At 43.3% G+C, this 25,269-nt stretch overlaps 2 protein-coding genes across 2 annotated transcripts in view; one reads left to right on the plus strand and one right to left on the minus strand.

Annotated features, from left to right (window-relative positions):
- The window catches only part of Fam57a (family with sequence similarity 57, member A), an 11,601-nt gene extending 9,429 nt beyond the window's left edge, over positions 1 to 2,172 (minus strand). The window contains exons 1-2 of the mRNA XM_013016397.1: positions 2,040 to 2,172; positions 1,523 to 1,606 (exon numbers count right to left, since the gene is read on the minus strand). Coding sequence (XP_012871851.1) covers positions 1,523 to 1,606; positions 2,040 to 2,161 — 206 coding nt within the window. The 5' untranslated portion in view covers positions 2,162 to 2,172. The remainder of the gene's footprint in view (positions 1 to 1,522; positions 1,607 to 2,039) is intronic.
- A 19,430-nt stretch (positions 2,173 to 21,602) lies between these two features.
- Positions 21,603 to 25,269, plus strand: part of Vps53 (vacuolar protein sorting 53 homolog (S. cerevisiae)) — a 132,281-nt gene continuing 128,614 nt past the window's right edge. Inside the window, exon 1 of the mRNA XM_013016304.1 lies at positions 21,603 to 21,812. Within this exon, the coding sequence (XP_012871758.1) occupies positions 21,726 to 21,812 (87 nt within the window). The 5' untranslated portion in view covers positions 21,603 to 21,725. The remainder of the gene's footprint in view (positions 21,813 to 25,269) is intronic.

Consider the following 25,269-nt stretch of genomic DNA (forward strand, 5'->3'; position numbering starts at 1 on the left):
GCGAGCGTTCTACCACTTGAGCTACAGCGCCACTTCTGGTTTTCTGGTGGTTTATTGGAGATAGGAGTCTCATGGTCTCTCCTGCCTGGGCTGGCTTTGAACTGCGATCCTCAGATCTCAGCCTCCTCAGTAGCTGGGATTACAGGCGTGAGCCACCAGCGCCCGGCGCCCATCTTCTCCGATAGTTATAAGACAGATTTACAGAAACATAAGCATACAGATAGTGGCAACATGCTATAATGCAACAGGCACCCTAATGAGGCTCTCCTCACTCCTAACTGTGAGAAGCAGGACATGGCAGAATTGACATAAGAGTTAAAAAAGGCTGCTCAACTTTATCTGCATATCTATCACCTGGAAAGTAAGAGTAGTTCAAATATGTTAGGAAAAAATGACAAAAATAAAAATGCTGCTGGGCGCCAGTGGCTCACGCCTGTAATCCTAGCTACTCAGGATGTTGAGATCTGAGGATCGAGGTTCAAAGCCAGCCAGGGCTGGAAAGTCCGTGAAACTCTATAACCAGAAAACCGGAAGTGGTGCTGTAGCTCAAGTGGTAGAACGCTCACCTTGAGCTGAAGAGCTGAGGGACAGCACTCAGGCCCAGAGTTCAAGCCCCATGACAGACCAAAAAATAAAATAAATAATAAAAATGCCAACACCACTAAGTTGTAAATATTAAACAAAACAGAACGTTCTTCTCTTAATTTCTTGCACTAAACCTGCAGACAGATGCACATTTCCTAACCTGCCTCTGTCCTGAGCTCTAATACACATACCAGTCAGTTTTCTGAAGGCACAAGAAACCTCTTAAGAGGCTTAGCAAAGCCAAAGGACAAACAGGAGCAGTAAAAAGGGGACAGAGTGGCTCTGATCAAAGAAGGCTGGGCTCCTGCTATAATTACACTGTACATATCTCTGCTAGTGAATGTTCCACAGTGATAACATTACAAGAAAGAAAATCCCTACTCCCAGTTGTAAATGAAATTTCACACTTATAAAGAACCTGAAGCCAGGTGCCAGTGCCTCATGAAAATAATTCTCAGGAGGCTGAAATCTGAGACAGATAGAGGTTCAAAGCCAGCCCAGGTAGGAAAATCCATGAGACTCTTATCTATAATTAACCACCAAAAAGCTGAAAGTGGAGCTGTGGTTCAATTGGTAGAGCACAAACCATGATTTAAAAAAAAGCTAAAGCCCAGGCCCCAGGTCAAGACCCAGTACCCCCTCCCCTCCCCACCCCCTGAATTTGGATCAGCCTTGCACCACCACCCTAAGGCAGACTCATAGGCCTGCTCTCTAGCACCTCTTCACTTTCCTTTCTCCTAATCTGGTGGTGCTTAAAAGCAGCAAGGGACAAAGGAAACCACTGCTGAGGATGCCTAAGTTTCCCCCAATTGATCAGTCATTACCTAACAGCACGAGAAGGAACTAGTAGTACCTGTGAGCCGCTAATATGAGAAACCTTCACAAAAGCTGCTCAGCCCTGTTATTTGTATTTCTTCCACCAGGGATGGGATGTTACCTGTCTGAGATCACATTGCTGCAGGAGCGGACGATAAGGATCCCTGACCCGGTGGCCAGCACAGCCTGCACTGAAGAAACCACCCTAACGTGGACAGAGAAAGGAAAGAGGGCGCTCAGTCCAGGACTGCGGACAGCACAAAGCCGATTTGAACCTGACTCCATCGAACCCAGGAAAGTGAGTAGGGAGGCTGCCCCGCCCCGACCCCGGAGCAGCTGGCACAAGTAGGGTGCAGGCTCGGGTAGATGCACACGCCCTTTCCTCCCCATCCTGCCTCTCCAGCACCCTCCCCCGCCGCCCCCCCGTCCCTCGTTCCTCCACGCCAAGGGTCTCTGGGAAGCTCTGGCCAGCACCGCCGAGAGGGGCTGGGAGACCAGGGAGGCGGCCCCCTCGCTTCCTGTCGCCCCCCTTTTCCGCCCTCAGCCCAGCGCAGGCCTGGGCCCCGGGCGGCCGCCCGGGCGGCGGGACGGAGACAGCTGCGCCTGGCCCCGAGCGGGAGCGCGGCCCCGCGCGGTACCTGGTACCGATCATCACGCAGTCGGAGAAGGTCCATTCGGGCCGCGAGCGGCGTAGCGCCCAGGTGCTGAGCGCGAAGAGCCCCGGGAAGAAGAGCGAGCCCGAGGCCAGCGTCAGCAGCATGGGTGCTCCCGGTCCGGCCGCCTCGCTCGGCGCCGCTCGGCGTGGCTCAGGTCGGCTCCGCACCGCGCGGCGACGGGCGACGGGCGCGGCCCGCCCGTCCCTATTTCTAACCTCCGCCCCGCCCCGGCCCGGCTCGGCCCCAGCGACTCGGCACCGCGGGGCCCTGGCTGCCCGCCCGCGGCTCCCCCGCGTGACCAGGCGCGCCCGTCTTGATAGGCGCGGGCCCGCCGGCCGGGGCGGAGTCTCGCCGCGGCCGCCCCTGACTCCGAGGGCTCCCGGGGGTTCCTCCGCCGGTTGTGCCCGGGTTGGTGGGCGCTGCTCGTAGGTCGCGGCCGAGGCCGGAGGGCCGGGGCTCCCCAGACTTCTGTTCCGTCACCGCGGACCCCTCCCCTCTGCCACACCCTGGGCGAAGGGGGCTGCTAGCTGGGGTCAGGGCTGCTCCGCCCGGACCCTTCAGCTAAGGTGGGGCGGACCCTCGGTGCCCAGCACTGCTCGTGCTCGCGGCCCGCGCGCGCCTTCTCGCCATGAACCAGAGAAGAAGTGGACAGGTGGGCTTGTGCTGGCTGCCCGTCTGGCCCCATCTGCCTAACGTATTGCTTCCAGATGGGAGACCTCAGGAATGGTCTTCCTGCCTGTCCAAGATGCCCCCTCCACACCCACCAACTCCTGCAGTCTCTCCAGAAAGCACAAACTTCTGTCCAGATTCCAGCAGTTCTCCCTCCATACTGTGTGCTCCTTCTTGCCTCTTAGCTTTGGGTCTAGAAAGTACTCAGTGTGTCTCGCCTTGTTGTTGACAAGTTCTCTGGCCAGACTCCCTAAACTTGAATGAACTGGAAACTACTTCATTTCCACTTAGCATCAATCACACGGGCCAGTACAGTAATTTCAGTCGGACTGGTTTCTCTCTCAGCTTCTATCTTCCTAGCCTAACTAATGTAGATGCAAAATACAACTCATAGCAGGGTGCCTGTGGATCATGCCTGTAATCCTAGCTACTCAGGAGGCTGAGGTCTGAGGATCGCAGGTCAAAGCCAGCCTAAGCAAGTAAGTCCATGAGACTGTTATCTCCAATGAATCATAAGAAAACAGCAAGTGGCACAGTGGCTCAAAGTGGTAGAGCCCTAGCCTTGAGCTGAAGAGCTGAGGGACAGCGCCCAAACCCAGAGTTCAAGTCCCACAACCGACAAAAATAATTACATAAAAAAACAACTCATGTATACCTACTACCATCAAAAGGTACTACTGGTCTCTTCAAATCACCAGCATGCAAAAAGCTGACTCAAGTCCTACTCAAAGGCTTTGTCTGGAGTAGCTGGACTCAGCCATCTTGGGCCAATATTTCCTCATTTGTGAATTGAGGAGGAGGCTGGATAACAAACTCTTCAAGGCTCTTCCAGTTCTAAATTTTGTCCATTCTCCAACCTCTATAAAATTTAACACCAGTAAAAAGCAAGTAACATGGCAGCTACTGGTATAAAAGCTATATGGAGTGAACACAACTTTTGTTTCAATTTGTATTTAATTATTTAGTTGAGAATGTTTCTAAGTTCAAAAGATAATTTTCCTTTATTATTGTTATTATTATTAATTAGGCTGTGATCTTTTGGGGTGAAGGCAGCTTTTAACATCTTCCTACATGTTAACATAGGGACTTAGCCAATATTAAGGTAGCAAAAAGCCAAAATAGTCTGAAGTTTCATCTATTTAGGACAACATTTCTAACTCCCCAATTCCCAGATAATATGCTTGATGACATGAGAAATTCATGTCCATTTGGACTGGATAGAAGGCTTTCTGCGTTTTTATATTCTACACATGGACAAATGATAGCTATCTGTAGACTTGCCATTCTTTCCAAAAAGCAAATCTTCCTGCATTTGACTCCCTATTCCCTCCGTATGGATCCTAGTCACTTCCATTGGGCTTTTCCAAAGAGTGACAAATGGTTACTAGTCACTTCCAAAGCATAGAGATCAGCAGCATGCAACAAATATGCTAATAATTTCAAGTGGTGGGAAACCAACCAGTCCTCCACACCTGAGAGCTGTTTGTACAGTTCTTAAGGAGTCTTTTATGAAATGAAAATGAAAGATGTTTCATGTATAGAAACAGCAAGTATGATCAGTTTTCAACATGATAATCAATGAAGTCACCAGAATGTTTAAGTTGACTCACCATAGAGCTAACAAGTATAAACCTGAATCTTGGCTTTTCAAGTAATCAAACCCCTGTCGGCAAATGATAAAGTCAAAGCACTAAACTCTAAGGAGGCAGAGTAGTACCATACATTAGAAAAATTTCTACATATCCCTCAAAAGTTTTCCCCCCAATGCTGGATATCTAACCCAGGGATTGCATATAATAGGTATCCACTTCACCACTGAGCTATTACCCTCAACCTCCAATCCCCAACCCCTTTAAAATCTGGAGTCAAGTATTTCCTCCTCTAAGAAGGTTTCTATATCTCATCTAGGTGGATTTATAAATTTATTTTCTAAACTGCCTTTGCATTTGAGTAGTAAGCATGGTGGGTTTTTTTGTTTTTTGTTTTTTGGTTTTTTTTGTCGGTCGTGGGGCTTGAACTCCGGGCCTGGGCGTTTTTGGTGCTGGTCCTGAGGCTTGAATTCAGAGCCTGGACGCTGTTGCTCCATTCCTGGCTTTCTTTTTTTTTTTTTTTGGTAGTTAATTGAGATAAAAGTTTGAGACTTTTCTGCCTGGGATGGCTTTGAACCATAATCCTTAGATCTCAGCCTCCTGAGTAGCTAGGATTACAGGCATGAGCCACCAGTGCCCGGCAGCATGGTGGGTTTTATTCATATGTTTCCCCACTAAACTTTATTTGTTGTTTTTTTGTTCCCTAAGTCAGTCTTGCTATGTAGCCCAGGCTAAACTGGAACTTCTGCCTCAGTCTCCTAGGTGCTAGAATTAAACAGGTGTGTACCACCATACCTGATGAGTTGAGTCTTTTGAAACAAAAGTATTTATTTGCATTTGTATCCCAATTAGATTGGACAACATTCCAAAGTTCAGTAAATATTTTGGAATGTACTGTTTCTTCAGAACCTACTATATACTAGGCACTATATCAAACAAACTTGTTAACCTCCGTGTGGTGTGTGTGTGTGTGTGTGTGAGAGAGAGAGAGAGAGAGAGAATGAGAACCAGACGAGAAAAAATGAAAAATTGCCCCAAGTCAAATTGTTGGTGGCAGAGCTGGAATTTGAACTCAGTAGTACTTTAGTGTGCTTAATGATTATATTGTCCTCACACTTGATAAGCTGAGAGACCCCTTCAGGATGTAGTTTCGTATTAATTAACCACTGCTCCTAGTTGTTTCCTTGCAAGTATAAATGTGTGGTTGGAGTGTGTATGCTCTGATGCTGCTATTAACACCATTGCACATTTATTTATAACTATATTGTTTCAAAGCATGTCACTGAACTTAATTTTCAAAATAATGGAGAGGTAGACTGAATTTCAGTTTGCAGATGAAGAACCCTAAGTGCAGAAGGAGAGCCACTTGTCATCGATGACAAGGCTCAAGGTAGAACTGTGATTTCTTAAGTCATGTTGCAGGGAGATTTCACTACTGCTACAATATTGGAATGTAAGGAGTTTAAATAGCTGCTCCTGTGTGGTTCAAGAGTGAAACTTGGGTAACTAGATGCCAAGTTAAGACCTACATACCATGAACATGGAATTTATAAAATGCTCATGTTGGCAGGGATGAGAGATTCTTCTGCTATTTGGTCCCCTCTCTCCCATTATTCTAGGCCCCACTTAGGAGACAAGATACAGGAACTCTCCCTATGACTTCTTCCTGCTTTCCCCACTTACATACCATATTTACCCATGAAATATTTGAGAATTCTCAAATGCTTTCTATAAGATACATAGGCTTCCAATATAGGAAAATAAATAAAAATGATTGAAAGGCACACATGAAATAGCTTCACACTGAAGTACAGAACTGAAAGACAACTCCATCCATTCACTGACTGAAAGAATCCTAATAAAGAAAACTCTATCCTGAAGGACCACACTTCATTTCTGTATCAGGGACAGACGGTTGAAAGAGACAGAGTGGGAAAGAGGAAAAACAAGAAATGAAATATTAGGAGGAGACATGGAAAGAAAAATGTAACATAGAAAGATGATCCATTAAAAGAGAACAGGATAGGGCTGGGAAGTTGGCTCAGTGGTAGAGTGCTTGCCTCGCATGCATGAGGCCTGGTTCCATTCCTCAGCACCATATAAGCACAAAAAAGCCAGAAGTGGCGCTGTGGCTCAAGTGGTAGAGTGCTAGCCTTGAGCTGAAGAGCTGAGGGACAGCACCTAGGCTGAGTTCAGCCCCCATGCAGTTCTTAGGAAAGAAAGGACCAAGACCTACCCTGAGCTAGAGATACAGATCAGAGATTGGTATTTATGACAGATGAACAAGAGGAACAGGCTGGAAGACAAAGGAAAATGTGCATATTAATAAGACATACACAGATTGAAAGGCTTTCATGAATACCAATCCATTAGGCTGGCACCAACAAAAGGCATACTACATCTGAAGAAACATGGCACAAATAAGGAGGTAACTTGCATCTAAGGCTGAAGTTGTGGCCAAGATGTTAACTTCCTCTTAATTTCTCCTTCATTTTGCACTCATTATAAACATCTGAACAGTCCTGCACTGAAAGGCATGATGTGTATCTCCCTACTTGGTAAGGATTGTTTGGGAGTCATGGAAGACAGCACTGAGGTTAGGATCAAAGAAGCTGAGTTCAAGATCAGAGAACCTGAGTTCCTGTCCTGGCTCTACTACCCATAAACTGTGTGACATGGAGAGACCAAGTGAACTTCCACTATAAAATGGGGGGTTCCTCCACCTGTCCTCACAGAGTTGGAGGGAGTTTTAGGCAAAATAACATTTTCAAAAATACATGTTACACTATGTGCTGGGCACAGGCAAGAGATTATCATTATCTTGGGAACCTGCAACAGTTATTTGCTGTTAAGACTTCTCAATAATTGTTATGATTTGGATATGATATGTCCCTTAAAAGCTCTTACATTAAAGGCTTAATCCCTAGTGCAGTAGTGTGAGAGGTGAGGCCTTTGGGGAGGCGATTAGATGTTGACGGTCTGTCCTTATCAATGGATTAAACCACATAGTTTAAGGGACTACTGGGAGGTGGTAGAAACTTTAGGAGGTGGGGCCTATTGGAAATAGGTCACCGGAGGCATATCTTAGAGTGTGTTTTGTTTGTTTGTTTTTTTGGTGCTGGTCCTGAGGCTTGAATTCAGAGCCTGGACGCTGTTGCTCCATTCCTGGCTTTCTTTTTTTTTTTTTTTGGTAGTTAATTGAGACTTTTCTGCCTGGGATGGCTTTGAACTGTGATCCTCAGATGTCAGCCTCCTGAGTAGCTAGAATTGCAGGCATGAGCCACCAGGACTCAGCTGGAGGTAAATGTTTTATCCCTGGCCACTTCCTCTCTTTCTCTCCTGCTTTCTGGCTGCCATGTGGTGCACAGCTTTGCTACCTAGTGGTTCCTGCCATGATTTTTTTTTTTTTTTATGTTGGTTGTGGGGCCTGAACTCTGGGCCTGGGCATTGTCCCTCAGCTCTTCAGCTCAAGGCTAGTGATTTACCACTTGAGCCACAGCACCACTTCTGGCTTTTTCTGCTTATGTGGTGCTGAGGAATGGAACCAGGGCCTCATGCATGCAAGGCAAGCGCTCTACCACTGAGCCACCTTCCTAGCACCCCCTTTCCCCCCCTTCTCCCCCTGGCCTAGAAGCAATGATACCAAATGACCACAGACTGAAACTACGAACCAAAATACCTGGTTTTCTCAGGTATTGTGTCACAGCAAAGGAAAGCTGACTACTACAACAGCATGTTTTGGACTGAAGTCTAAACTGGCTGCCATCAGCCATCTCTAGACTGTAGATTCGTCGGGTTCCTACTGTACTATCGGTAAAAGCAAACTGAGTCTAGATGCACAGCCACACCCCAAGCACATGGTTTTCTGCAAATAGTGACCACAGCTGCACACTATAGGGAAGTCTTTGCTCTTGTACACAATGGTAATGATTCTGTCAATAAAAACCATAACTTACATAAAGGATTGATTATATAGTGCTTGCTTTTGTGTGCTGCTTTATATTTTTCAAAGTACTTTCATACACACATTTCTTTTATGACAAATGCAAAAACTAGATTGTTTACAGTCACCTATCTAAAAGCAAGCATTTCCAAACCCAGGTTTAAAAAAGATTCAAGGATAGTAAGCCCTTAAGGAAATTACCTTTGTAACACGCTAGAGGAACCAGGAAATTCCTGTGAATAAATTCAGCTGCTTTTCTTATCAGATCAGTAATTGTTGGGTTTCATGTCCCATAGAGATCATGGTTCAAAGCCGGCTCAGGCAGGATGTCCATGAGACTCATTTCCAATAAACCACTCTTGAGTAGCTAGGATTACAGGCATGAGCCACCAGTGCCCGGCTAGTACTTTTTTTATATATAAGTTTTTTTTTGTTGTGAAAATACTGTACAGAGGGGTTACAGTTATATGAGTAAGGTAATGAGTACATTTCTTATCAAGCATTGTTGCCTCCTCCTTTGTTTTTCCCCTAGCATCCCTTCCCTCCCATCTCCTCAACTATACTCCCCAACCCCCCACCAGCACCTGGTTTTTTAATGTTGGTTTTTTTAGGTTCTTTTGAGACAGAGTTCCACTATGTAGTCCAGGGTGGCCTCAAATTCCTTTCCCTGTGCTGCCTCAGCTTCTTCAGTTTTGGAATTACAGATGTGTACCACCATACCTGCTTGGTTTCCACATTTGTTCATAAAATAATATGGACAAAGCCTCCTTCTCTTCTGTTAACTCGAATATTGACAATAAAGTTCTATCCCTACTGGCACTGTTTCTTACTATCTATAGAAACCCAAGCTATTTAAGCATCTATTTAAACAGTGCATTTATTTAGGCACTTCTTATTTATTTCAGAAATGAAGAAAAAGACATTCTTTGTAAAACTAAGTCTATAGTGGTTTTAACTAAGCACAGCTAATTTCAACTCTTCAGAGTTATTTCTTAACAAGATGATAGGTAAAACCTAAGTGGGGAGAAATGAAAAACAACACAGCAAAAGCTGATTCTTTATAAAAAGACTTAAAAGTCTTATTTGGGAAGGAATCTTCATTACAAATAATAAATGGACTTCAGCCCCAAGCTCACACTAAATATCACAGCTAAATGTCACTACCTATTTCTAATGGACCTCATAAACTATCAGTGATTAGCCTAAAGACTGGAAAACTATTACGCTGTAAACCAGGCTGAAATTCTTTTTCTTTTCTTTTTTTTTTTTGTCAGTTGTGGGGCTTGAACTCGGGGCCTGGGTGCTGTCCTTCAGCTCAAGGCGAATGCTCTACCACTTGAGCCACAACTCCATTTCTGGTTTTCTAGTGGTTTATTAGAGATAAGAGTCTCACAGACAATTCTGCCTGGGCTGGTTTTTGAATCGTTATCCTCAGATTTCAGCCTCCTGAGTAACTAGGATTATAGGTGTGAGGCACTGGAGACCAGCCTGGCTAAAATTCTTATTTATTTATTTTTTTGGGTCCGGTCATGGGGCCTGAACTCTGGGCCTGGGTGCTGTCCCTCAGCTCTTCAGCTCAAGGCTAAAGCACTCTACCACTTGAGCCACAGTGCCACTTCCGGCTTTTTTTTCTGCTTATGTGGTGCTGAGGAATCGAACCCAGGGCCTCATGCATGCAAGGCAAGCACACTACCACTGAGCCACCTTCCCAGCCCCATGGCTAAAATTCTTATACTCAAAACAGGTAGAGGAAAGTTCCACATTGCCAGGTAACATGCTGGATCTGCCAGCTGGAGGTCTTAGAAGAATTTGGAAGACTTTAAATAATACTGATGCAAGATGAAGGACAGGTTCATTCCATAATGATGCTGTTGCCTTCCTTCTTTTATGTTAAATCTACTGTTTCATTGTGTAGAATTATTTGTGGCTTGGTTGGCTTATGGTTTTCTTTTTGTTTTTTTTGTGGGGGTTTTTTTGGGTCCGGTTGTGGGCCCTGAACTCTGGGCCTGGGCGCTGTCCCTTAGCTCTTCAGCTCAAGGCTAGTGCTCTACCACTTGAGCCACAGCACCACTTCCAGCTTTTTGCTTATATGGTACTGAGGAATTGAACCCAGGGCCTCATACATGCATGGCAAGCGCTCTACCACTGAGCCACCTTCCCAGCCCCATTGGCTTATGTTTTATGTTGTTGTTGGTGGTGGTGGTTTTTGCTATTTAGTTTTATGCTCACTCAATCTGCTGCTACTAAAACTCTATTGTGTCCTGACCAATATAACAGCACATACATAAACTCTGATAAGAAGTGTCAACTTTGGAAGGGAAGAGAAAGAGCTATCACTATTTATTTCCCACCAATAAACCAAAATTACTGAAATATAGATTTAAATATTTAAGTAATAATTCTAGATATAAGATCAATATACTATATATATTTTTTTATTTTTATTTTTTGGGTCTGGTCATGAACTCTGAACTCTGGGCCTGGGCGCTGTCCCTCAGCTCTTCAGCTAAAGGCTAGCGCTCTACCACTTGAGCCACAGCACCACTTCTGGCTTTTTTTTTCTTTTTGCTTATGTGGTGCTGGGGAATCGATCCCAGGGCCTCAGGCATGCAAGGCAAGCGCTCTACCACTGAGACACCTTCCCAGCCCAATATACAATATTTTTCTATGAGCAGTAAATATTAATTAGCTAGATATGGTGACATATACCTGTAATCCTAGCTTTTGGAGGTGGGGGTTGGAGACTGAGAGGATTATAATTTGAGGCTAGCCTGGGCAAAAAGTAGTGAGACTTTTCTCCCCTCTGCCATCTCCACCAACAAGTTTGACTTGGTAGCAAATGCTGATCTCAGTTATACAGGAGGTGCAAGTAGGAGTCCAGGTTGGTTCTAGGCAAAAATGCTAACCCAAATTTGCACAATAACTCAAGCAAAGAAAAAGACTAAGGTGTGGCTAAAGTGGTAAAGTACCTGCCTAGAAAGCATGTAGTCCTAGTTAAAAAATCCCAGTACTAACAACACCCCAAAAAAAATCTAACGGGGGGGTGGAGGGAGGGGGGGTGGGGGGACAAGGGGGGGATGTAGTTGTGGAGATGGGAGGGAAGGGAGGGTAGGTAAAAAACAAAGGAGGAGGCAACGATGCTTGATAAGAAATGTACTCATGACCTTGCTCATGTGATTGTAACCTCTCTGTACAGTATTTTCACAATAAAAACTTATTTATAAAAAAAAAATCTAATGAAAAAAGAGGACCATTTACAGAGTTGGAGGCATGGCTCAGGTGGTAGAGCACCAGCCAATGAGTGAAAGCATCAGATACTGAGTTCAAATCCCCATCTCAGGTAAAAAAAAAAGAGGATCATTTACAATATTATTTCAATTTATAAAATCATGTGTTTTAGACCTAACAAGAAATATGCAGGACCTATGTGAAAATAGCTACTATTATACAATATTATAAATATAGCACTATATAATATAAATATGATACTAAATTATAAATATATTATAAATATAGCAACTACCCAAAATTGATCTATATATTCAGTGTAGTCTCAATCAAAATTCCAACATGTCTCTAATGGGCTCAATAAGCTTTTTCTAAGGCTTACATAGATTAGACAAAATTTTAAAAAATGACCAAGAAATATCCAAACTAAGGACACTGGAAAGGCTGAGGCAGGAAGATCATAAATTTGGGCCCAGCCTGGGCTAGAGTGAGGTCCTATCTCAAAAATCCAAAACCGAGCTGGGTGTCAGTGGCTCATTCATGTTTATAATCCTAGCTACTCAGAAGGCTGAGATCTGGAGGATTGTGGTCCTCAAGGCAGTTTGCTAGACTTCATCTCAACCAATAGTTCTGTCATTCCATGTATGCAAAAAAGCACAGCGGCATGATACAGGGGCACACAAGTAGGCCAACCAGGGCATAAAGACTTTCTTTTCTTTTTTAAAATTTTGCCAGTCCTGGGGCCTGAACTCAGGGCCTAGGCACTGTCCTTTACTTTTTTTTAAAAAAATTTTTAATAAAAAAAAAATATACAGAGGAGTTACGAGTACATTTCCTATTGAGCATTGATGCCTCCTCCTTTGTTTTTCCCCTACAATCCCTTCCTTCCCCCTCTCCCCAACTATTCCCCCCACTCCTACCACCCCCTTCCCACCTCCCCTCCCCCTCCCACCCCCACCCCCCCGCTTCCCACTGAAGTTGTAAAGTTCGTTTTTGTCCTTTACTTTTTTTGCTCAAGGGTAGGGCTCTACCACTTGAACCACACCTCCACTTCTGACTTTATGATGGTTAATTGGAAATAAGAGTCTCCTGGACTTTCCTGCCCAGGCTGGCTTTGAACCACAGTCCTCAGATCTCAGCCTCCTAAGTAGCTAGAATAATAAGCATGAAAGCTAAGACATTACTTTTTTTTTTGCTCAGTTGTGGGGCTTGAACTCTGGGACTGGGTGCTGTTTATGTGCTCTTCAGCTCAAGGCGAGTGCTCTACCACTTGAGCCACAGCGCCAGTTCTGGTTTTTTAATGGTTTATTGGAGATAAGAGTCTCATGGACTTCCGTGCCAAGATGGCTTTGAATCATGATCCTTAGATCTCAGCCTCCTGAGTAGCCAGGATTACAGGCATGAGCCACTGGCACCTAGTGACATTACATTTAAAATAGCACCTGCCTACCAAGTACAAAGCCCTGAGTTCAATCCCCAGTACCTCCAAACCAAAGTGGTACTATTAAGTTAAAAAGACAAGTAAACAGAAAAAGTAAATACTTGTAGCATATGATAGAGTAAGGATGAATATTATAAGATCCTACAAATGATTAAGAAACACAAATGACTCAAGATAATTATTCAAATTATAAAAACTGGAAATACGCAGATGAAATGTATCAAGATCAATAAAACTTTACAACATTTAATTAACTGATAATATCTAATGTACTTCACAATGAAGGACACAGGCACTTTTTATAGGGCTAGTAGACTGTATCTTTAAAGGTTATAGTATTTATTGTTTGTGACAGCAAAAAATTAGAAACCACTTAATTATCTAATGATACAGTAATTAAAGATTCTAGACCATTGTACAGACCTTTAAAGAAGAATTAGTGTGAGGGTGGCTCTCAATGGTAGAGTATAGCATGCATGGGGGCCTTGGTTCCAGTCCTAGCAGTGAGCAAAAAAACCTTCACCAAAGTGCATTCATTGCTGCCTTTAGATATTCATGCAGGTGCTTGTCTCAGTGCATAGATGAATGAGGAGAATAGTGACCTGTATTCTCCTTCTTCTATAGTGTATGAGTTTTTGCAATAAAAAATGATTCATTATTTATTACGTAAGTAGGAGGGGAACATAATAAGCACCAAGAAAGCAATGGCGCTGATTGTTAAGTCTGTGGAATGCTGTGAAACATTACTCAATACTGTGTGCATTGTATTTTGGCGGGGCATGGCTTAACCTTGGCCTCAGAGCTCTTTGGATACAGTTGGTGCTCTACCACTTGAAACGTGCTTTCAGGTAGGCATTTCACTAGTTAATTAGAAGTGGAGTCTTACAGACATTTTTGCCTAGGCGGCTCAAAAGCACCATCTTCCAGGTCTCATGCTCTTGAGTAATTATCATTACAGACATGAGCCACCAGTGTCTTTCAAAATATGGTTTAGAAGAAAATTAGGTGATGAAAGGGGTGACATTGATTGAGATTCACTGTACTGATAAACTGATTTATCGAATGGTAACTTTTTTTATAACCGTCCTGGGGCTTGAACTCAAGGCCTAAGTACTGTCCCTGACTTTTTATTCTCAAGGATAGTCCTCTACCACTTAAAACACAACTCCACTCTGGCTTTTTGGTGTTTAATTGGAGATAAGAATGTCATGGACTTTTCTGCCTGTGCTAGCTTGGAACCAAAATCCTCAGATCTCAGCCTCCTGAGTAGCTAGGATTACAGGTGTGAGCTTGTGAAGTAATACCCTTAAAAATACACATGCATATAACGTGTTTTTAATGTTATATTGTTTGGGATGATAAAAGCGTTACTTGTGGGGCTGGTAATGTAGCTTAGTAGAAGAGTGCTTACCTAGCATACATGAAGCCCTGGGTTCGATTCCACAGTACCACATAAAAAGAAAAGGCCTGAGCCAGGCACTCATGGCTCAGGCCTTTAATCCTAGCTACTCAGGAGGCCGAGATCTGAAGATCACGGTTCAAAGCCAGCCCGGGAAGGAAAAGTCCATGAAACTCTTATCTCCAATAAACCACTCAGAAAACCAAAAGTGGTACTGTGGACAGCGCCCAGTCCCAGCGTTCAAGCCCCATGACCGACAAAACAAAACAAAAAAACCCAGAAAAGGCCAGAAGTGGTACTGTGGCTCAAGTGGTAGAGTGCTTGCTTTGCATGAATGAAGCCCTGGGTTCGATTCCTCAGTATCACATAAGCAGAAAAAGCCTGAAGTGGCTCTATGGCTCAAGTGGTAGAGCATTAGCCTTGAGCTGAAGAGCTGAGGGACAATGCCCAGGCCCAGAGCCCAGGCCCCACGACAAAAAAAAAACAAAAACAAAAACAGTCAGCGACAGTGCCCAGGCCCTCAGTTGAAGCCCCAGGACTGGCAAACAAAAAAAAAAAAAAATAGGTCTGGGAAGGTGGCTCAGTGGTAGAGTGCTTGCCTTGCATGCATGAGGCCCTGGGTTCAATTTGTCAGCACCACATAAGCAGAAAAAGCCAGAAGTAGCACTGTGGCTCAAGAGGTAGAGCACTAGCCTTGACATGAAGAGTTGAGGGACAGCACCCAGGCCCAGAGTTCAGGCCCCATGACCAACAAAAATAAATAATAATGTTCAAGGAATCACTTGACAAATAATTGCTTTGTTTTCTCCAAGAAATACTGTAACAAGATGTTACAGCTGAGAGAGCAAAGACATTGTCCTTCACCTTTAGAGAAGACTGGAAAATAATATACATGGAAATATTTAGCTATGAACAAACATTATAGAGTGTTTGTCCCTCAAATCATTCATTATCATGTGGTGCAGTGGGTTACTGCACCTGTTCCTTAAATGCTGAACTATAACAAGAACATGTCAGTGTGTTCAAGCAATAGCAGACAGAAAGAGGAACTGAATAAGCAAAGTGAAGAGGAGTGGAGAATGTGTAACTGTCCCTAAGGAGAGAAGTCTAAGCTTTGGGATACAGAAGATGTAGAAACTAATGATGGGGGCTGGGAAAGTGGCTCAGTGGTAGAGCGCTTGCCTTGCGTGCCTGAGGCCCTGGGTTCGATTCCTCAGCACCACATAAGCAAAAAGAAAAAAAAAACCAAAAATGGCGCTGTGGCTCAAGTGGTAGAGCACTAGCCTTGAGCTGAAGAGCTGAGGGACAGTGCCCAGGCCCAGAGTTCAGGTCCCACAACCGGACCCCCCCCCCAAAAAAAAGAAACTAATGATGGCTGGGAAAATGGTCTCTTTCAGCAATGAATCTCAGGAAGGTATGTACTAGAACAGGGGAAGCTATCACAATTATAAGCAATTCTACATTTATGAAATAAACACATTTTACTTGTTTTCTGGTTTGCTTAAGCTAAAGAAAAAAATTACTTAGGCAAAAAATACTTTTGGCTGGCAGAGAGACAGAGACAGAGATGGAGATGGAGAGAGAAAGAAAAGGAGAGATGGGGGAAGGAGAGGGAGAGGGAAAGAGAGGTTTATCAGGGATTATAAAATTAGAGGATGAGGATTATACTTCTATTCAGAATACTGGGTGTGAGAAGACTTCTATATTTAGCACAAGGTGTGGCCTTAAAAAAGGTTCAGAAACATTCAATAAAATAACCTCCTCTAAGCTGGGTGCAAGTGGCTCAGGCCTATAATCCTAGCTACACAGGAGGCTGAGATCTGAGGATCACTGTTTAAAGCCAGCCTAGGCAGGACAATCTGTGAGATTCTTATCTCCAATGAACCACTAGAAAACCAGAAGTAGTGCTGTGGCTCAAGTGATAGAACACTCACCTTGAGCTGAAGAGCACAAGGACAGTGCCCAGGCTCAGAGTTCAAACCCCCAATGGACAAAAAAAACAACAAAACAAAACAAAAACAAACCTCCTTTATTAAAATTTAATGCAAATGGTATGCAACTATACTTTTCTGGGAGGGAAAGAATGTATACAGAGTTGTTCAGTTCCTCCAGGAGTTCAGGCTCAAAATGAATTAAAAAAAAAAAAAAGTAAGAACTACGGGGCTAGACCAGAAGTGTGGCAGCTAAGACCCAGTTCAGGGAATGTATCAGAACTCAGCAGGCAGAAATAAAGCCAAAGAACCAGAAGAGGGCTGAAGTGACCATCTGTGTCTTAAGAGACTTAAGGCTTTTAGATAACTATACTGTAATGGTTATGCTAAAACTAATATCAATTTTATAAAGTCTTTTTATAGTTGTTGTCACATATAAGAACTGCACAAAAGGGCTTGCCATTTTGGCCTATATAATTATCACTTGGTTGAGTAAATGAAAGGATGAGGGAATATGATGAACCAGTGTTGCAAACAGGAAGGGTTTTAACCTGGGAGTCCGCACCTATACTTGACAGAGTGCCTCAGCAGTGACCGTGGGAACAGGGGAGCTGTTGAAGCTACTTAGAGATTATGATCTGCTTTGCAAGAATGAGCATGCACAGAGAGAGGACCAATCAAAACAAAAGTGATGCCTAGGATACACAGACATTCAGAGCCGTCCAAATGTCAGTCAAAGCAAATACCAGTGTCTAAAGTAGCAGTCATCCTGAAAAACCACGAAGTAAGAACAGTCCATAAAGTAGCACGTAGAGAAGTCTGGAGGCAAGAGTTCATGCAGAAATGAAGATCTAGTATATTCCACTATAAGATGCTCTGGGAGTTTTGCCATAGAGTGACAACAAGAGCTACATATTATTGTACTGGAGAAGTTTTAGGGAGTGCTTAGAAAATCTGTAGGGTTGTTTTTGGCTATATAAATAATTACTGAGAATACACAAGGCAATCCTGTTTTTTTGTTTTGTTTTGTTTTTCAGTGCTGGGTATTTAGCCCAGGACCTCATGCTCTATTGCTGAACTACATTCCCAAGCCTCTTGTAATATTTTAGTAAGAAATTTGTAAAATAAATAAATAGTATAATGTTTTCCCAAAGGTATTCCCCTTGTTTATTGTAATCAATCTAATTTGTTATAGCTTCTCCTAATATATTTTTAAAAACATACAGTGCAGCTATATCTCTCCTCTTTTAACTCCCTATACTTTTTATACTGCTTAACACTCTTAAACTCATTAATATTATCTGAAAAGAGAGAGAAGGCTATAATGGCACTAGGAGCTTGCTTCAAAGAAAGCAAGGTTTTGGGGTTAGGGGAAATGCAATTGTTCCTAGATAATGGATGCATTTAAAGAAAATCATTGATAATCACATAGCACAAACTTGTACTGGACACAGTCAGTCTGCTTACATGATCTCTATAATATACAACTACATGAGAAGCAGAGAAAGGAAAAAGGAGGAAGTGAGGCTGGTGACATGCCTGGTGAACCTGGTCATCACTTTTCTGCTTACAATCCTTCAAACAGTTTCCTTCCCGCTTTGCAGTGCTACAGTTTTACACGTTAGACAAGTGCTGTTACCAGAACCATCAAGTGGTCTATTATCTCTCTGGGCTTTCTGTGTGTGTGTATGTGGTGTGTGTGTGTGTGTGTGTGTGCATGTGCGTGCACACGCGTGCATGCCAGTCCTAGGCCTGGAACTCAGGGTCTGGGCACTGTCCCTTAGCTTTTTTACCCAAGGCTTGTGTTCAACCACTTGGGCTACAGCTCCACTCCTGGCTTTTTGGTGGTTAATTGGATGAAGAGTCTCTTTTCTTCCTGGACTATCTTCAAACCAAGATCCTAGCCTTCTGTGTAGCTACGATTACAGGTGAGCCACCAGTGCCCAGCAAGGCTTTTCATTTATTAACACAATCTCTACAAGACTATACAATCTGTTCTAATTTTTCAGCCTCCTCCTGTATCATTCTCTCCTTGGTTTTCAAGGCCCTATCACTCTGGCCAACCTTTTACATCCTCGAGGATTTTGCATACACAGTTTTATTGCTTTGTCATTCTTTATCTCCTATCCTCATCCATTGCTTCAGCTTAAAGACCACTTCCTCAGGGAAGTCTTATCTGGTTCCTAAGCCCAACAATCTCTCAATATAAGCTTTTATTGTCTTTCACTGGGACCTACCACAATTACATGTTTATTTGTATGAATAGATAGGAAATGACTTTGTAGAGGCAGGCACTTGGTCTATTTTGTCCATCCCTAAATTGCTAGCAACCAGCCTAGAGCCTGTCACAAATAGAAACAGGTTTTGAATGAGTGAATGAATGACAGAAAGCTATAGGACCTTGGGCAAGTATCTATCAATAGAGATTTCTTCATTTGTTAAATTGGGATAATGGTAACTACCAATCTCAGTCACTGTATGGACAGTGTACGGAATATGCTTAGCACAGTGCTTGGCATATAAGGGTTAGGAAATATTATTATCATAATTAAAAATAAATCATGAAAGTGTGTGTGATGGCATATATCTGTAATCCCAGCACTAGGGAGACAAAGGCAGAAGAATCTTTGAGACTAGTGTGAACTACACAGTGAGTTCCAGATTAGCCTGAGATACACAGCAAGACCACATCTCAAAAAAACAAAAACAAAAAAACACACCCTAAAAGAACTTAGAAAAAAACCTGGAACCCAGTGGCTCATGCCTGCCATCTAGGAGGCTAAGATTCAGATTATCACAATTAGTGGCAAGTTGGGCAGAAAAGTTCAATAGATCCATCTCCAAAATAGCCAGTAAAAAGTAGAGTCAGCTGGGCACCAGTGGCTCGTACCTGTAATCCTAGCTATCCTGGAGGTTAAGATCTGAGGATTGCTATTCTGAGCCAGCCCGAACAAATCCAATGGACATTTATCTCCAATTAATAAAAAAACAGCCCATACTGGGGGCATGGCTCAAGTTGTAGAGCACAAGTCCCTACAGTATTGACATTAAAAAAAAAAGTAGTGCCAGGGATGTGGCTCAACTGGTAGAGCTCCAGCCAAGCAAGCAAGCCAAGCAAGCGTGAGACACTGAGTTCAAACCCCCACAGTACTGGTAAAATAAACAAGTCTACAAGCAATCCATTTGGAAAACAGGTTGCCATTTTTAATAAAGTAAAAAGTAAGTTGTACACGTACTTAGTAGTGCCACTTTTGGGTATATACCAAGTGAAATGAAAATTTACATTCACACACAAAAAATCTACTCATGAATGTTTATAGCAGTTTATTCAAATTAACAAGTGGAAACAATGGGCCAGATGTTTTAAAACCAGGTAATGGGTCAAACGAACTGTGGGATCAGTAGAATATTGCTCAGCAAGAAGAAACAAACTACTGATACAGATAACTTGTGGATGAAATACAAACTGAATTATGCTAAATGAGAGAAGAGATTTGAAAAGTGACATATTGTATGGCTCATGTAAGTAGAATTTGTATAGCGTTCTAGAAAAGTCAAAACTGAAGACAAAAATTAGGTTAGTGTCAGGCACTGATGGCTCATGCCTGTAATCCCAGCTAACTCAGGAGGCAGAGATCTGAGGATTGAGGTTCAAAGCCAGCCTGGGCAGGAAAAGTCCATGAGATTCTTATCTCCAATAAACAACCAGAAAACTGGAAGTGGCACTGTGGCTCAAGTGGTAGAGCACTGGCCTTGAGCTGAAGAGCTGAGGGACAGCACCCAGGCCCAGAATTCCCCATGACTGACCAAAAAAAAAGAAAAAAAAATCAGGTTAGTGGTTGCCAAAGGTATAATAGGGCATGGAAGCATTGGGTGGGGATTATAAAAGTCCTACATGTTCATTGTAGACATTTGGGAACATACAGAAAATAAATTTCTTACTATAATTTTAATAGTCTCAAAACACAGACTCATTATCAAATTTGGGTGCAGCTGTACATTTTTTGCTTTTTGAATTACCTTGTGATGTTTTACCATGTCATTACATTTTTGATATCTATGTATTTTTTTCCTGTTCTGGGAACTGAACCCAGGATATCAGGCATGCTAGGCAAGTGCTCTAACAGTGGGCTATACCACCAGTCCCCTGACTTAATATTTAAGTACTCCTTTGTTAGTAATTACATTGTTTACACAATTAGTTTGTCAAATTAAAAACAACAGGAAAGTCCAATCTCCATCACCACACAAGATAAGTTTTAAAAAGGCAAATTATATTGCTTCAATCCTTATTATAAATAATTGCTTGATTTAAAAAATACAATTTTATTGTCATTAAGGTGTTGTAGATAGGGGTTACTATTTCATAAGCCAGGTAATGAGTACATTTCTTTTCTTTTTCTGGACAATGTCATCCCTTCACAATTTTGACACAATTATTAAAAAACAAAACAAAACAAAAAACAACCTCCTAGTCCAGGGACTCTTCCGTTCAGGGGTTTCCCAATGTTGAACTGGAAAACCAAGCCTTCCATTGGTTTCAACTCCCTTATTGTCTAAGTGTCTAGAGTCAAAGTGGTTCCACAGGGTGATCTGGCTTCTTTCTCTCTGTGGTGTATATTAGACACCCTAATATTTCCTGTATTACGAGCTTCAAATTTCTGTATTCAGGGCAGAGTAAGCAAGACAGACGAGTAATTTGTTCCACATCACACAGGGCTTAGCAGAATGTAGACAGGGATTTAGACCCTGATGTGATTCAGTCTCGGAAAGCAAATACTGTGTATACTCTTTTTTTGTGTGTGTTTTATCCTCTTCAACAGTGAGCTTCGGTTCCTCCACACACACACACACACCCCAAAAAAGTAAAAAGAAAAATCCCCATTCTAGTGACTTGGCACACAGGGAACAAATTTATCTCTACTAAGTGTCCTTGACGATACTGCCACTTACCAGCTGGGGTCATTTCACCCTCGATGCCAAGGGACACTACTGCCACTGACCATCGGGGGCCCGCGGTGCGCCCCGAGTTGCGGAGAGCGACAGCTTCAAGGCCCACGGGGGTGAGAAGTCCTTGGGTCGTCACCCTGGTGGGGCTGCCATTGACTGGGGCGTCCCCGGCGGCCACGCTCTCTCCCACGTCCGGGCCCGTCCGTCAGTGGGGCACGACGTGAAGAGGATCCCCAGCATTTCAAGGACGGACTGAGGACAAGGAAGGCCCGCGCGCTCCAAAGGGCGTCCCGGGAGACTCCAGGGGCGTGACGGGAGCTTCTCTCCGGAGGCAAGTCCTCCGCCATCCCAGAATGCCCCGTTTCCCGGAAGTGCCGCCCCCCGGAAGTGCCGGGCTGGCTGACAGAGCAAGGGCTGGAGATAGCGCTGCAGCTGGAGGGTCGCAATTGAGGGTCCAGGGTGACATTTGGAGGCTCAAGGCAGGTTGGGACGAGGCCATCTGGGAACCCAGTGGCAGGATGATGGAGGAGGAGGAGCTGGAGTTCGTGGAGGAGCTAGAAGCCGTGCTGCAGCTCACGCCTGAGGTGCAGCTGGCCATCGAGCAGGTGAGCATCTCCCATCTCCCCCCCCCCCCCCCGAGGGCCTGAGCAAGTTACGGGGACTGAGGAGGCCGTTCCGGGCCTTGGGACTTGCAGTCTGCCAGGCATGTGTGTTGGGGGAGGCGGGTATCTTTGAGGAGAAAGCGGGGGCCCAGGCGCAGAAGGGAGGTGGGGGTGGGAAGAGGGTCTTAGCCAAGCCAGGAGAAGCATCCTTTCTAGGCTACCTCGATTGTCTTTGGAAGCTGGTGCGTCGTGGCGGGCTTGGGCAGAGGAGCTGTGTGTTCCGTGAGGGTGACCCTGGAAGAAGGGTCCCCCAAGAGTGGCAAATTCAGAGTCTAGGGGATAGTAGGGTTTCATGCATTTACCAGGTGAGGCTTATTGCTCCCATTCCTCTTGTGAGTCGCTCGGAATTAGCCATTGCTGAAGCGAGCGAGTGGTAGGCCGAGGGACACAGGAAAATGATCCCTTTGTCATATTTAACAGTTGAAAATTTCCTGCAGTTTGAGTTATGTTGGAGAGTATTTCCAAGAGTGCTCTCTTCTCTGCAGGAACTCTTTAGTTGACTAAATTCTCTCTGCAAGTTTATTAAGAACATTTAAGGGTAATTAGAAGTAATGATTTAACCTCTTTGTACAGGATTTTGCTCCTGAAAAAAAGAGAAAAACTCTTAAAGGAATTGTCCTGGGTTGTGATTTCAGGGGGTTGGGGGTGGGGGAAACGGTTATGACTAATGACCACTGGGAACTTTTCCTAAGTAAATATTACCTCTATTAATATTTAGCATATATTGACCATTAATACCATGTACTCTTCCACTGTACTAAGTAGTGTATTCTACTACTTTACTTAGTAATGTATTTATATTGTCCAATTTATTTACTTTTGGATATGAGTTTGCAGCAGAGTTTGACTCTATTATATGAACTACATACTAGACTGATGGGCAAAACTTAGTCCACACAGCTTCACCACCCACTTCCTTTTGCAGCAAAAAAGACATACATTTCAGTTATGCTTTGGACCTAAGTGGGCTCTAATGGAAGAAACAATTCAGAAAAATTCAGAAAAGTTAATTTTTTTTCTGTTTTAAAGAATTTTGCTGTTTTTTAAGAGTTCTAGAGATTTACCTGGTAAGTAGACATCTTTACTTTTTTTTTTTTTTTTGGCCAGTCCTGGGGCTTGAACTCAGGGCTTGTGCACTGTCTTTTAGCTTCTTTTGCTCAAGGCTAGTGCTCTATCACTTGAGCCACAGTGCCACTTTCAGCTTTTTCTGTTTATGTGGTACTGAGGAATCGAATCCAGGGCTTCATGCATGCTAGGTAAGCACTCTACCTACCAGTAAGCTACATTCCCAGCCCACATCATGATGATGTAGAACTTTTTTGTACTTTAGTGGTCTAATTGAATAAAGTTCTGTGAACAATTACACAATAGCAAACTTATAAAGATTAGTGATGTGTAAGGAGTTAAGAGGGTTCATATAATGGGATCACATTTACCCAGAGACAAGCTTCAAAGCCATTGCATAAAGTGAAAAGCCCTACAAACATGTTAATCTTAAAATTCCTTAAATTGCTTATAAAGTACAGTGTATTACTATCTCTTATTTTTTTCCTCTCCTTTAAAAAGACTTTTTTCCTCTTCAAGTAATAGAGGTTAAATCCAGGGCATTGCACATGATAATCTAGGCCTCTCCTTCTGAGCTACATCCCCAGTCCCATAAACATCTCTTTGATAAGTCTAGTATTGTCAGTTTTTTCCTCCAGCATTAAGGCCAATCACTCTTTTTTTTTTTTTTTTGGTCACTTATGGTGCCTGAACTTTGGGCCTGAGCACTGTCCCTGAGCTCTTCATCTTAAGGCTAGCGCTCTACCAATTAAGCCACAGCACCACTTCCAGCTTTTTCTGCTTATGTGGTACTGAGGAATCAAACCCAGGGCCTCATGCATGCAAGGCAAGCACTCTACCACTGAGCCACCTTCCCAGCCCCCAATCACTCTTTTTATAGTTACCAGTGGATAAAGTAGTTGGCTTCAGTGAAGGGCTTTTTATACGAAAACATATGAAAACCTAGGATTAACACTTAGGGACAGTAAGAAGATGCCCTAGCACCATTTTTTTTCATATATAGTTGCAGTGTATTTTGAACTTATTTATCTTCAATCTTTCTTTTTTCCTTCTTCTCTTCCCATGAATATAAATGTCTTTTAGGTCTAGTTTCCACATATGAATGAAAACCAGCTGAAGGAAATGAACTATTGGGCAAAACATATGTTTTATTTTTATTTATTTATTTATTTAGGTTGGTAATGGGGCTTGAACTCTGAGCTTGGGCACTGTCCCTGTGCTCTTCAGCTCAAGGCAAGCACTCTACCACTTGAGCCACAGCGCCACTTCTGGTTTTCTAGTGGTTTACTAGAGATAAGAGTCTCACGGACTTTCCTGCCCGGGCTGGCTTTGAACCGAGATCCTCAGATCTCAGCCTCCTGAGGAGCTAGAATTATAGGCGTGAGCCACCAGCGCCTGGCTCCTCGATGTCCTTTTTTAACATTGTCTGAAGCATAAAATTTGCTTTAATGCAGGCTGGATATGTAGCTCAGTGGTAGAACACTTGTGTGGCATGCACAAGATTACTACCATTTTCCCCCCATACATAGATCATGTATTTTCTTTTTTTTTTAATTGTGAAAATATGGTACAGAGGTTACAATTACATGGGCAAGGTAATGAGTACATTTCTTATCAAGCATTGTTGCCTCCTCCTTTGTTTCCCCTTCCCTTCCCATCTTCCCCCTCCCTCCCTCCCCATCAAAGTTGTAAAGTTTGTTTTTCGACATAAGGACTAGTACATCTCATTGTTGCAATGGGTCCACCTGTATCCCTATTTAAATGGTTTGTTTTTGCCCTTCCCCTCCACAAATTATACCAACATCAAATACAATGAAAGCAGGGGTTATACCATGGGGGAGGGACATACAGACAACAAGGAAATCATCTTTTTTTTTTTTTGGTTGGTTATGGCCTGAACTCTGGGCCTGGGTGCTATCCTTTGGCTCTTCAGCTCAAGGCTAGCACTGTACCACTTCAGCCTCAATGCCACTTCCGGTTTTTTCTGTTATGTGGTGCTGAGGAAGCGAACCCAGGGCCTCATGCATGCAAGGCAAGCGCTCTACCACTGAGCCACCTTCCCAGCCCAAGAAATCATCTTATAAATATGTTAGAAACAATTGCAAGGAAGAAAAACCATTTGAATACTTATCTTGGGGTTCATTTCACCAACTTCAACTTATCTGACCTTTTCTGCTTGTTTCAGACATATACTACTTATTGCAAATAAGGGAAACCATGGGACCTATGTTTCTTTGGGCCTGGCTTACTTCACTTAATATAATTTTTTCCTAGTCTTTCCATTTCCTAACAAATGGGGCAATGTCATTCTTTCTGATAGAGGCATAGAATTCCA

This window comes from Dipodomys ordii, unplaced genomic scaffold (assembly GCF_000151885.1).
Source record: "Dipodomys ordii isolate 6190 unplaced genomic scaffold, Dord_2.0 Scaffold31, whole genome shotgun sequence".
In the NCBI taxonomy this organism is placed as follows: domain Eukaryota; kingdom Metazoa; phylum Chordata; class Mammalia; order Rodentia; family Heteromyidae; genus Dipodomys; species Dipodomys ordii.